This window comes from Pecten maximus, chromosome 10 (genome assembly GCF_902652985.1).
Source record: "Pecten maximus chromosome 10, xPecMax1.1, whole genome shotgun sequence".
In the NCBI taxonomy this organism is placed as follows: domain Eukaryota; kingdom Metazoa; phylum Mollusca; class Bivalvia; order Pectinida; family Pectinidae; genus Pecten; species Pecten maximus.
The window spans coordinates 16,033,537-16,047,479 of NC_047024.1; the positions used below are offsets into that span (position 1 = coordinate 16,033,537).

The following is a 13,943-nucleotide window of genomic DNA, read 5'->3' on the forward strand; positions in this document are numbered from 1 at the left end:
GTGGAACTCCCTCAGTATGTGGAAGTCTGTGGTATGTGGAACTCCCTCAGTATGTGAAAGTCTGTGGTATGTGGAACTCCCTCAGTGTGTGGAAGTCTGTTGTATGTGGAACTCCCTCAATATTAGGATGTCTGTTGTATGTAGAACTCCCTCAGTATGTTGAAGACTGTGGTAATTATTGTGGAACTCCCTCAGTATGTTGAAGTCTGTGGTATGTAGAACTCCCTCCGTATGTGGAAGTCTGTGGTATGTGGAACTCCCTCAATATGTGGAAGTCTGGTATGTGGAACTCCTCCAGTATGTGGAAGTCTGTTGTATGTGGAACTCCCTCAATATGCGGAAGTCTGGTATGTGGAACTCCTCCAGTATGTGGAAGTCTGTTGTATGTAGAACTCCCTCCGTATGTGGAAGTCTGTGGTATGTGGAACTCCCTCAGTATGTGGAAGTCTGTGGAATGTGGAACTCCTCCAGTATGTGGAAGTCTGTTGTATGTAGAACTCCCTCCGTATGTGGAAGTCTGTGGTATGTGGAACTCCCTCAGTATGTGGAAGTCTGTGGTATGTGGAACTCCCTCAGTATGTGGAACTCCCTCAGTATGTGGAACTCCCTCAGTATGTGGAAGACTGGAATGTGGAACTCCCTCAGTATGTGGAAGTCTGTGGTCTGTGGAACTCCCTCAGTATGTGAAAGTCTGTGGTATGTGGAACTCCCTCAGTATGTGGAAGTGTGTGGTATGTGGAACTCCCTCAGTATGTGGAAGTCTGTGGTATTTGGAACTCCCTCAGTATGTGGAAGTCTGTGGTATGTAGAACTCCATCGGTATGTGGAAGTCTGTGGTATGTGGAACTCGCTCAGTATGTGGAAGTCTGTGGTATGTGGAACTCCCTCAGTATGTGGAAGTCTGTTGTATTTGGAACTCCCTCAGTATGTTGAAGTCTGTGGTATGTGGAACTCCCTCAGTATGTTGAAGTCTGTGGTATGTGGAACTCCCTCAGTATGTGGAAGTCTGTGGTATGTGGAACTCCCTCAGTATGTGAAAGTCTGTGGTATGTGGAACTCCCTCAGTATGTGGAAGTCTGTGGTATGTGGAACTCCCTCAGTGTGTGGAAGTCTGTTGTATGTGGAACTCCCTCAGTATGTGGAAGTCTGTTGTATTTGGAACTCCCTCAGTATGTTGAAGTCTGTGGTATGTGGAACTCCCTCAGTATGTGGAAGTCTGTGGTATGTGGAACTCCCGCAGGGTGTGGAAGTCTGTGGTATGTGGAACTCCCTCAGGGTGTGGAAGTCTGTGGTATGTGGAACTCCCTCAGGGTGTGGAAGTCTGTGGTATGTGGAACTCCCTCAGTATGTGGAAGTCTGATATATTGATATTTTTGGTAAACTGTTGCCATTCACTTACTGAATGTTGTACAATCTTACAATAGCATGTCAGACATGTTAAAAAAACTGTTCAGGATTTGTTTTTTTCCAATCCTTTACATGCAGACGGTTATTATGGATGTAGACCATACTCAAGGCTTATTTAGACATGGTGTGCAGATCTAATTGACATTCTTAGATTGGAATAAGATCAGGCAGCAGGCTAGCACAACATGAAGCTTGTTGAAAGGTCGCCAAGGTCTGCTGACAAGTCTTTGTGAATGGCAGAATATTTCCCATGCTTGTTTGTTACAGTGCAGTAGAAACCATGTAAATTTATGCCTGTAAACAATACACACATACAAGATGTACATGTATTGTTACCTGATGGGGTTATTAAAACCTCAGTATAACATTTTTACATACTTTTAATGTTTTGAAACTGTTAATGGTGAGCTTATTGCTTGCCAGGTGATAGATTATCGAGTCAGTCAATCCCAAATGGCTGTCATTGCCGATCATGATGTGAACAGGTCAAGGTCATTTAAGAATGAGGCTATACTTGAAGATATGGTAAATTCTGGGTAACTCAGGGGACACTTAATCGGAGCTCTCGGAGATGGAGATCTATTGAGTAAATTGTGTGTATATGTTGGCAGAAAGTCGCGTGTCCTTTGCCTGTATCTTCATGGCCTGTTGTCTTGTTAAGGAGTGCTGTTTTGGTTATAAAGCCAGTTGTGTTGGGTATTTCTGCACTTATTATTAAATTCTGTAGCATTTTAAGACTTCTGTAGACATTTTTTATCTCTATCCACGGCTGCCAAAAAAGCTTGTTTCATGTGCATTGTCCAAATTTGATAATCAACATCAACCGTCCATTTCACGCAAACCTGTTGTGGTTATTTGACAGTAAACAGAGTTTCTTCATTGACGTATATGTCTTTTTTGTTGGACAAATTTATCGGAAAGTGAAAGAAATCAAACTTGTGCCTGATTGACAAAATGAAATTCAGTTAATTATACAGCTGTCATGATTTGTCCTACTTTTCACTCAGAAACATCATGGGGGGAAATTAGGAATTGAATTCACACTGGTAAGAGGTGGTCGACCGTGTGCCTGTCAAATGGCCGATCAGCCAAGAGCGACTCTGTAGGAGATTTGTCAGTCACTGAACAGGATCGCATGGTTTTATAGACTGGGGGTGGCAATTCATTATCAGGGAATTCGAAGAAACCAAAAAGTTTCAAGGTTCCATCTGCAAAAACAATGATTCAGTTTTAATGAAATTTCTCTGAAAATTAATGTAAATTATACATTTATTATTTTTTGTATGAAATTGACATTTCTTGTGTTGTTGTTTCTCATGATTGATATTGATAATAAATGATGTTAATAGCAATTAAATGCTGATTAGTTTACAATGTGTTGTAAAGACGTTAATAGCAATTAAATGTTGATTAGTTTACAATGTGTTGTATAGACGTTAATAGCAATTAAGAGATGATCAGTTTGACATGGTGTTAGTTAAACGATCAAAACACCATTCAAGGCCTTAAGTGTTTTTCACCGTTCCGTGAACAAATGTTAATTACTGTAAAGTCGATAATATTTGTGGAGTATTTAATTTCGCTAAATTCATGGTCATTAAATCAAGTGTGAAAACAAATACCTCGCAAATATTTATGTGGTGAATTATCAATAAATATCGTAAACTCAAATTAGTAAGTGGCTCTTCTCTAGCTTAGTGAAGAATGTTACAAGATGTTGCTGCACTATCATACTGACTAGTTACCAACTGGGACAGCCGTGAAATATTAAGTGCCGCAATAAACAGTACTCAGAAGGTACATATGGAATTTTGAGCATTCATTCTGAAGAATATTTATCTGACAGTGCAAAAAAAATACGTTGGAATCCGGTGGCAATGACACTTGTTACAAGCAGCCATGATTTTATTTTCACTCGTTAGTAGTACAGCTGTTTGAGATGTTTCCATTTTCAAACAACCCATTTTTAACTTCACCAAAATGCTTCCTCATAGTTTCTATACTGTCAAACATCTCTAAGAAGTATAAGCCGATGCGTTTCAGGTTTGTTGACAGATTTGTATCAGGATCCCAATGTTTTTCTCTGGGTTAAGCTTGTGTGCTTGACTTCGTAATTCCATCACTGACATATGTAAGTGTTGGAAACTCCTACAGGAGATTAGTATTGAATTGCATTTGGGAAAGATGTGAAAGGGAGACCTCAATTCTGGCATAGTTTTTGTGCTGTTTACTTAAACCTCCATCTCTGCTTCCCATAAACAATTGTTACATCATTTAAATGAGTCGGCACCATTGCAAAATGAGGACAAGTTTTTTCTGAGTTTTCCAATTAAAATAAACTAAAATGGAATCAAGGAACATAAATGAAATCCCTGGTTGTCAGTGGTAACCGAGATCCCACTGAGAATTTGTCCCCGGTTGTCAATGGTAACCGAGATCCCACTGAGAATTTGTCCCAGGTTGTCAGTGGTAACCGAGATTCCACTGAGAATTTAATTATCCCTGGTGACTTCTGGGATTTTGGTGTCAGTTGTAGAAATTAAAACAACATTCACTATTTCATTGTTAATGAATTTGTTAAACTGTTTTGAATTTTGTTTGTTTTGTTGATTACAGAAATTGAATGTGCCTGTCAACAGAACCACACTTCTCTGGTTACGCCATGCCTTTGCCACCGGCCTTAATCTGCCTCTGGAAAATGTCGGTATCTACAAAGTTAAGGTATGTGTGTTAAACATCTGTTCCATATCCATGGTTAGAATTAAAATTAGAATTGTCAAGGTAGACATATCCTCCTGAAAATAAGATATTTACATTCTTATTGTGAAAGTAACATTGTCAATATGGTCAAAGACAAAGCAAAGTGTTATGGTATATTGCAATGATCAAAAATCCTAAAACACAAAATTCTGCGGAGACACGGAAATATCTGTAGAATTTGTTGTTTGATTTGTTAAAGGGTTCAGAGGTTGAGCTTTTCTTTATCAAACTGGGTCACCCTGTGAACATGTTTCGACTGATAGACTTGAAGACAGCCGATGAAATTATTACAGAAGATTTGCTGCAGACAGTCCAGAACCAAGTGCCTACATTAAACATTACATCATTTTATCCTCAGGTAAGTAGGTTAAGGTAAGACTATACAGATAAAAAGGTCAGACAATGAATATCAGACTATCAAGGTCAAGGTCAGACAATGAAGGACAATGTCAGACTATTTAAAGTCAATATAAGATTATCAAGGTCAAGGTCAGATGTACTGCAGAGAACGATGTCAGACTATTCAAAGGTCAAGATCAGATTATCAAGGTCAAGGTCGGACAATGAAGGACAACATTGTCGGACTATTTTAAGGTCAAGATCAGAATGACAAAGTCAGACTACAGAGGACAATGTCAAACTATTTAAAGGTCAATATCAGTCAATAAGGTTCAAGGCCAAACTGTTTTAATGTCAAGGCCAGACTTTCAATGTCTAGGTCAGACTAGTTAAAGGTCAGACTGTTTCAATGTGCAGTTCATTTAATTTAGATATCAAGGTAGTTTATTATTTTTTTGATGACTGGGTTTAATTATTAATCTGCTTTTTAAACTTGCTGGAGCAATGGAAGGTAATGTGTCAGTAAGAAACCTTTACATAACAAAATAGGATCTAGGTCAAGGTCAAAATAACACGTAGGTCAAGGTAAGATAATGTCAATATTGGTCATTTGTATAGGATTACTGTAAATTATAGATGAAAATTGTTTACATAATTATAAGCAAGATTACAGATTAGATGTTACTTAATTCTGGATATTGTAGTCGTGCATCATTTCAGTTATTCTCACAAGGAATTAAAATTGGATAAAATAATGCTATATGGAGAAACATTCACGATCAATTTGGATTTTTGAATTCTGCTATTGAGAAATAATGAATAGAATAACAGAGCCTGTAAATGTTATTTGATGGTATCAAATCAGATTTATAATGCATATTTCCTGATTCAGCATGATTTTGTCATCGAGAAGTACCATGTGAAGTTTTGGATGGAGAGTTATTTCCCTTACGTGGCAGCTGCTTGTGGAGTGTACCTCGTCCTGATAGTGTCTATTGTGGTATGTAAATAAACCATGTGTCTTATACCTCGTCCTGATAGTCTCTATTGTGGTATGTAAATAAACCACGTGTCTTATACCTCATCCTGATAGTGTCTATTGTGGTATGTAAATAAACCACGTGTCTTATACCACATCATCATAGTGTCTATTGTGGTATGTAAATAAACCATGTGTCTTATACCTCGTCCTGATAGTGTCTATTGTGATATGTAAATAAACCAAGTGTCTTATACCACATCCTGATAGTGTCTATTGTGGTATGTAAATAAACCACGTGTCTTATACCTCATAGTGTCTATTGTGGTATGTAAATAAACCATGTGTCTTATACCTCATAGTGTCTATTGTGGTATGTAAATAAACCACGCGTCTTATACCTCATCCTCATAGTGTCTATTGTGGTATGTAAATAAACCATGTGTCTTATACCTCATAGTGTCTATTGTGGTATGTAAATAAACCACGTGTCTTATACCTCATCCTGATAGTGTCTGTTGTGGTATGTAAATAAACCATGTGTCTTATACCTCGTCCTGATAGTGTCTATTGTGGTATGTAAATAAACCACGTGTCTTATACCTCATCCTGATAGTGTCTTTTGTGGTATGTAAATAAACCATGTGTCTTATACCTCATAGTGTCTATTGTTGTATGTAAATAAATCACATGTCTTATACCTCATAGTGTCTACTGTGGTATGTAAATAAACTAGGTGTCTTATACCTCATCCTGATAGTGTCTATTGTGGTATGTAAATAAACCACTTGTCTTATACCTCATCTTGATAATGTCTATTGTTGTATGTAAATAAACCACGTGTTTTACAAAAGTGAAACAGTTCTAAAATATTAAGATTAAAGAATTTCAGAAAAAGTCATTGTATGCTGAAGGATTATTTTAAGATGTAATTTCCTACAATATGTTTAATTATAATAACACTTTGAAAGAAAAACATTAAACAAAACAGCAACTCATTAATATATGTAGTTCCAAAATGAGGAAAAATTGCATTATATGTAAATATAACTGATACAGGCCCTCTTTGCCTCTTATTATGTAGTTCTACTGTCAGTAACAGTTACTAAATGTTGATTGCAGTTAAATGATGCAGGCCTTCTAGGCCTCTTCTTATTCGAGTTCTGCCAGTGACAGTTGCTTTGTTTTAATTACTGGTGGTTGATACAGGCCTACTGGACCTTTTGCTATTCATAGTTCTAATGTCGATGACAGTTGCCTTGTGTTTATTACAGGTGATTGATACAGGCCTTCTGGGTCTTTTGTTATTTGTAGATCTACTCTCTGTGAGAGTTGTTTGTGTTTAATATACAGGCCTCCTGTGCCTTTTGTTATTCCTAGTTCTAATGACACTTGCCTTGTGTTTATTACAGGTGTATTGTTGTTGGCGGAAGTCAAAGAAGGAGCCGTTGGCCCCTAAGGAGCTGAAGAAGCCCCAGCAGGTGTACTACCCTTCTGTGAAACCAGACATGAAGGATCCGGTGATGATACAACCAGAGTCGAGTCCTACGTTTGTCACTAAGGGATGTGTGACCCCGGTACAGACACCCCCGATGAGGGTCAAGACCAAGGGACTGTTAGAAAGGTGAGTAAGGTTAAACCTTTACAGTAAGGTTAAACTTGAAGGAAGGTGAGTGGGGTCAAACTTTTAGTATGGTCAGCAAGGTCAAATTTGAAGGAAGGTGAGTGGGGTCAATCTTTTAGTAAGGACAGCGAGGTCAAACTTGAAGAAAGGTGAGTGGGGTCAATCTTTTAGTAAGGACAGCGAGGTCAAACTTGAAGAAAGGTGAGTGGGGTCAATATTTTAGAAAGGTCAGCGAGGTGTTGAATTTTGTATTAATTGTTATATACTATTTTACCTTAGTACTACAAATAAACAAAGGGGAATAACTTTGTTAGAAATTGTTGAAGTTTCAAAGGGATTGGTAAAAAAAATGTAGGTGGAGATATAGACGAGCAAAAGTTTACCTGGACAGATGAGGCCATACCACAATTCTTCTGTCAAATTTTACATTTGTATAAATAGGTCAATGCGGTAAACCTAGAAAGGTCAGTGATGTAAAACCTAGAAAGGTCAATGATGTAAAACCTAGAAAGGTCAATAATGTAAAACCTAGAAAGGTCAAGTGATGTAAAACCTAGAAAGGTCAGTGATGTAAAACCTAGAAAGGTCAGTGATGTAAAATCTAGAAAGGTCAATGATGTAAAACCTAGAAAGGTCAATTGATGTAAAACCTAGAAAGGTCAGTGATGTAAAACCTAGAAAGGTCAGTGATGTAAAACCTAGAAAGGTCAATGATGTAAAACCTAGAAAGGTCAGTGATGTAAAACCTAGAAAGGTCAGTGATGTAAAACCTAGAAAGGTCAGGGAGGTAAAACTAGAAAGGTCAGGGAGGTAAAACTAGAAAGGTCAGTGAGATAAAACTTAGAAAGGTCAGTGAGATAAAACTTAGAAAGGTCAGTGATGTAAAACCTAGAAAGGTCAGTGATGTAAAACTTAAAAAGGTCATTGAGGTAAAACTTAGAAAGGTCAGGGAGGTAAAACTAGAAAGGTCAGGGAGGTAAAACTTAGAAAGGTCAGTGAGGTAAAACTTAGAAAGGTCAGTGAGGTAAAACCTAGAAAGGTCACAGGTTAAACTTAGAAAGGTCAGGGAGGTAAAATGTAGAAAGGTCAGTGAGGTAAAACATAGAAGGTCAGGGAGGTAAAACTTAGAAAGGTCAGGGAGGTAAAACTTAGAAAGGTCACAGGTGGTCTTTGAACCTGAGGGGTCAAATACTGGACTTAGTATATATATATCCGAACAGAAACACATTGTCCTCATTACTATTGACTGGTACCGTCACTCTCAGTGTTCAAATATATACATCTATATCTATTTATTATTGTGATTGATTTTGTTTTTGCTTTCAGACGAGGATCAAATGCTTCTTTGACAATCGATTTGAATGCCTCACCAGAAATGAAGAGATGGGATGGAACACCTCCTAAAGAAAGGTAAAACAGACTTCTACTGAAAGAAAGTTAAGATAAAACACCACCAAAAAACTGGAATATAGCAGTACTAAAATGTTAAAATAAAACACCACCAAAAAACTGGAATGTAACAGGACTAAAAAGACAAAATAAAACACCTCCAAAAAACTGGAATGCAATGGCACTAAAAGTTAAAATAAAACACCACCAAAAAACTGGAATGTAACATCACTAAAAAGACAAAATAAAACACCTCCAAAAAACTGGAATGTAACATCACGAAAAAGGCAAAATAAAACACCTCCAAAAAACTGGAATGTAACAGTACTAAAACGACAAAATAAAACACCACCAAAAAGCTGGAATGTGACAGCACTAAAAAGTTAGAATAAAACACCACCAAAAAACTGGAATGTAACAGTACTAAAAAGTTAGAATAAAACACCACCAAAAAACTGGAATGTGACAGCACTAAAAAGTTAGAATAAAACACCACCAAAAAACTGGAACGTAACAGCGCTAAAAGTTAAAATAAAACACCACCAAAAAACTGGAATGTAACAGCGCTAAAAGTTAAAATAAAACACCACCAAAAACACCATCAAAAGAAATATTATCAAGTGACAATTATACAATAACTTAGCATGAACAATCACCACAATCTTACTATCAGAATTAACCCTATCTTTGTGAGGATAGTCCCAGGAGATCATAACATTAGAGAAAAGGTTTAGATGCCAAGTCTTTACCATCTTCGCTAGCCAAGGTTTCTGATTATGTTACACTCCATGATCCCTTGGCAGATATAGCTGTGTTTAAACCGTCGTGCCCTGGCATCCCAGGGCATCCAATCAAATCACGTTTTACATTCAGTCTTGGTTTCGCAGTTAACAAAAATTGCGACGCACAGTCCAGAGCTACCTTGTTGACTATGTCATGGCATTTTACCTAAATACAGAGACGTACAATCTTTGGGGAAACATTCAGTGTTTGGTCAATTGATAGAAGTTATTGATCACATATCTCATCGAAATGACACAAGCCTCCATGTGTGTCTGTAAACATCACTGATGAAGTACATCAGCAACGCTCATTTTGATTGGTAGAAAATTTCATGCATAAAAGGTGGTAATTTCGAATCTCCGATAGAGGGCCAGAATTAAAAACTATATGCCAAGGATTAGTGGATTGTAACGCAATCAGAAGATTTGGCTAGCAAAGATGAGTCTGTAGCCATACGTATATTTTTGCTGGGCATGAAGACATAAACACAATCATGCTATCCATATCAAACCTAGAGTATAATGGTCTCATTCTTGGACATTTCTTTGCAATATTATTTTCAATGAGAAGATTTTGCCATTAAGAGAAATACAGGCTCTTTGTGCCTTTTAATTTGAGATGTTGATGGTGAATATGATTTGTTGCAGTACTGGTTTAGAATACTTGTTATCTGCGGGAAACAGACTGAGCCGAAGGGACCTTCGAATGGCAGTAAAACATTGTAAAGCATTATATGAAGAGTTTTGGGTAAGCATAGCAAAAAGTGGCGATAATTGTCATTATGGAAAATATTTGAAATCCTATCATTTTTCATAAACTTTCATTATACTCGTTCATTGTTTAAAAATTACGACCCACTTTTTATGCTTGTAAAGAAATTATGGGATGGCAGTGTCTGTCCATTCTTTGTCCAATTTAATTTTTTCTCTCCAGAGATCTCCTCTCCAAGTTTTGAACCAATCTTTGGTAGGCTTCATAATTATAATATGTATTTATGTTTTCCTGATCAGCATTTTGATAAGGTTTTGAAATGGAAATTTTAGAAATGTGGAATTACAATTAAAATAAATTATACTTTTATTAATGTTGATGTTTTGTTTGCACACAGGAAATACCTATGAATCATCCAGAAAAAGTCTACGTGGCTGGTTCAGGCATGAAGAACAGATACAAGACCATTGTACCTAGTAAGTATAAAATCTACGTGGCTGGTTCAGGCATGAAGAACAGATACAAGACCATTGTACCTAGTAAGTATAAAATCTACGTGGCTGGTTCAGGCATGAAGAACAGATACAAGACCATTGTACCTAGTAAGTATAAAATCTACGTGGCTGGTTCAGGCATGAAGAACAGATACAAGACCATTGTACCAAGTATAAAGTAGACTGGAAGTTCAGGTCAAACTAATACTTTTTTGCTAGGGAAAGAGTTTATTTGAGGATAAATACAGTAAACTTTTACATTAGATGAGGGGGATTATTGAGAATAAAATAGTAAACTGTTACACTAGGGGAGGGGGCTTATTGAGAATAAAATAGTAAACTGTTACACTAGGGGAGGGGGCTTATTTGAGGATAAAAACAGTAAACATTTACACTAGGGGAGGGGGCTTATTTGAGGATAAAAACAGTAAACATTTACACTAGGGGAGGGGGCTTATTTGAGGATAAAAACAGTAAACATTTACACTAGGGGAGGGGGCTTATTTGAGGATAAATACAGTAAACGTTTACACTAGAGGAGGGGGCTTATTTGAGGATAAATACAGTAAACATTTACACTAGGGAAGGGGCTTATTTGTGGATAAATACAGTAAACTTTTACACTAGGGGAGGGGGCTTATCTTGAGGATAAATACAGTAATATTTTACACTAGGGGGAGGGGGCTTATTTGAGGATAAATACAGTAAACTTTTACACTAGGGGGAGGGGGCTTATTTGAGGATAAATACAGTAAACATTTACACTAGGGGGAGGGGGCTTATTTGAGGATAAATACAGTAAACTTTTACACTAGGGGAGGGGCTTATTGAGGATAAATACAGTAAACATTTACACTAGGGAAGGGGCTTATTTGAGGATAAATACAGTAAACTTTTACACTAGGGAAGGGGGCTTGTTTGAGGATAAATACAGTAAACTTTTACACTAGGGAAGGGGCTTATTGAGGATAAATACAGTAAACTTTTACATTAGATGAGGGGGCTTATTTGAGGATAAATACAGTAAACTTTTACACTAGAGAAGGGGGCTTGTTTGAGGATAAATACAGTAAACTTTTACACTAGGGAAGGGGCTTATTGAGGATAAATACAGTTAATCATTACACTAGGGGAGGGTGCTTATTTGAGGATAAATACAGTAAACTTTTACACTAGGGGGAGGGGGCTTATTTGTGGATAAATACAGTAAACTTTTACACTAGGGAAGGGTGCTTATTTGAGGATAAATACAGTAAACTTTTACACTAGGGGGAGGGGGCTTATTTGTGGATAAATACAGTAAACATTTACACTAGGGAAGGGGCTTATTGAGGATAAATACAGTAAATTTTTACACTAGGGTAGGGGCTTATTTGTGGATAAATACAGTAAACATTTACACTAGGGGAGGGGGGCTTATTGAGGATAAATACAGTTAATCATTACACTAGGGGAGGGGGCTTATTTGAGGATAAATACAGTAAACTTTTACACTAGGGGAAGGGGCTTATTGAGGATAAATACAGTAAACTTTTACACAAGGAGTGGGGGCTTATTTGAGGATAAATACAGTAAACTTTTACACTAGGGGAGGGGGCTTATTTGTGGATAAATACAGTAAACTTTTACATTAGGGGAGGGGGCTTATTTGTGGATAAATACAGTAAACTTTTACATTAGGGGAGGGGGCTTATTTGAGGATGAATACAATAAGAGTATTATAAAACTCAATTGACTGTCAGCACATTGAGTTCTAGATATTCTTGCAAAGTAAGTTTCGATCAGTCAGTGAATGATGAAAAGGAGTTGGCATACAATATAATCATGATGATTATGAAGTTTGGTATCCTTGAAGAGAATTTTAAATTGGCTAATTTTGTAAATAAATATTGAATTTTTATAGGTGTCTACTCCTGGATTATGGGGGATAGAGTGTTTAGGTCACCTGAGACAAAGTGGAATCTAAAAAGGTTCAAATCGACTAAAACTTCAAAAATCTTCTTCTCTACTCTCAGATATAGTGGAATCAAACACTCTTCATAGATGGAAGGGTCTTAAGGTGCTTTACCAAAATTGTGAATTTCATGACCCAGGGGTCTCAGGTTTGCCCCTGGGGTGGGGGTAAACTTTACTATAGTTTATATAGGGAAATCACATTTTTGACTATAATTTGTTGGATTTCTATTGGAATTCATTCTAACTTGGTTAACATTATCAGTATTGGATAACAGATTGATGGTATGCACATGTTGGCTCTGACTGACCCCCAGGGGCTAATGGGCGGGGCTAAAAAGGGTCAAATTAACAAAAACTTCAAAAATCTTCTTCTCTACTCTCAGATATGGTGGAATCAAACACTCTTCATAGATGGAAGGGTCTTAAGGTGTTTTTCCAAAATTGTGAATTTCCTGACCCTGGGGTCTCACGTTTGTCCCTGGGTAGGGGGTAAACTTTACTATAGTTTATATAGGGAAAACATATTTTTGGCTATTATTTGTTGGATTTTTATTGGAATTCATTCTAATTTGGTTAACATTATCAGCTTGTGATGACAGTTTTATGGTATACACATGTTGGCCCTGACTGACCCCAGGGGCTGATGGGCGGGGCTAAAAAGGGTCAAATCGACTAAAACTTCAAAAATCTACTTCTCTACTCTCAGACATAGTGGAATCAAACACTCTTTATAGATGGAAGGTTCTTAATGTGCTTTACCAAAATTGTGAATTTCCTGACCCTGGGGTCTCGGGTTTGCCCCTGGGGAGGGGGTAAACTTTACTATAGTTTATATAGGGAAATCACATTTTTGACTATTATTTGTTGGATTTCTATTGGAATTCATTCTAACTTTGTTAACATTATCAGCTTGTGATGGCAGTTTGATGGTGCACACATGTTGGCCCTGACTGACCCCAGGGGCTGATGGGCGGGGCTAAAAAGGGTCAAATTGACTGAAATTTCAAAAATCTTCTTCTCTAATCTCAGATATGATGGAATCAAATACTCTTCATAGATGGAAGGGTCTTAAGGTGCTTTACCAAAATTGTGAATTTCCTGAACCTGGGGTCTCACATTTGCCCCTGTGGAGGGGGTAAAATTTACTATAGTTTATATAGGGAAAACATATTTTTGACTATTATTTGTTTGATTTCTATTGGAATTCATTCTAATTTGGTTAATATTATCAGCTTTCGATGGCAGTTTGATGGTATGCACATGTTGGCCCTGACTGACCCCCAGGGGCTAATGGGCGGGGCTAAAAAGGGTCAAATAGACTAAAATTTCAAAGATCCTCTTCTCAAGACCCAGTTAAGACAGAATCAAATACTCTTCATAGGTGGAAGGGTCTTATAATGCTTTACTAATGTAATGAACTTCATGACCCTAGGGTCACAAGTTTGCCCCTGGGGAGGGGGTAGATGTTACTATAGTTTATATAGGGAAATCACATTTTTGA

The 13,943-nt window shown here is 37.3% G+C and overlaps 1 protein-coding gene across 1 annotated transcript in view; it reads left to right on the forward strand.

The window, feature by feature from the left end:
- LOC117336840 (tyrosine-protein phosphatase non-receptor type 5-like) overlaps window positions 1-13,943 on the forward strand; it is an 86,145-nt gene that overhangs the window by 54,998 nt on the left and 17,204 nt on the right. Inside the window, exons 3-9 of the mRNA XM_033897497.1 lie at window positions 4,024-4,128; window positions 4,367-4,525; window positions 5,399-5,506; window positions 6,898-7,109; window positions 8,436-8,519; window positions 9,929-10,028; window positions 10,390-10,468. Coding sequence (XP_033753388.1) covers window positions 4,024-4,128; window positions 4,367-4,525; window positions 5,399-5,506; window positions 6,898-7,109; window positions 8,436-8,519; window positions 9,929-10,028; window positions 10,390-10,468 — 847 coding nt within the window. The remainder of the gene's footprint in view (window positions 1-4,023; window positions 4,129-4,366; window positions 4,526-5,398; window positions 5,507-6,897; window positions 7,110-8,435; window positions 8,520-9,928; window positions 10,029-10,389; window positions 10,469-13,943) is intronic.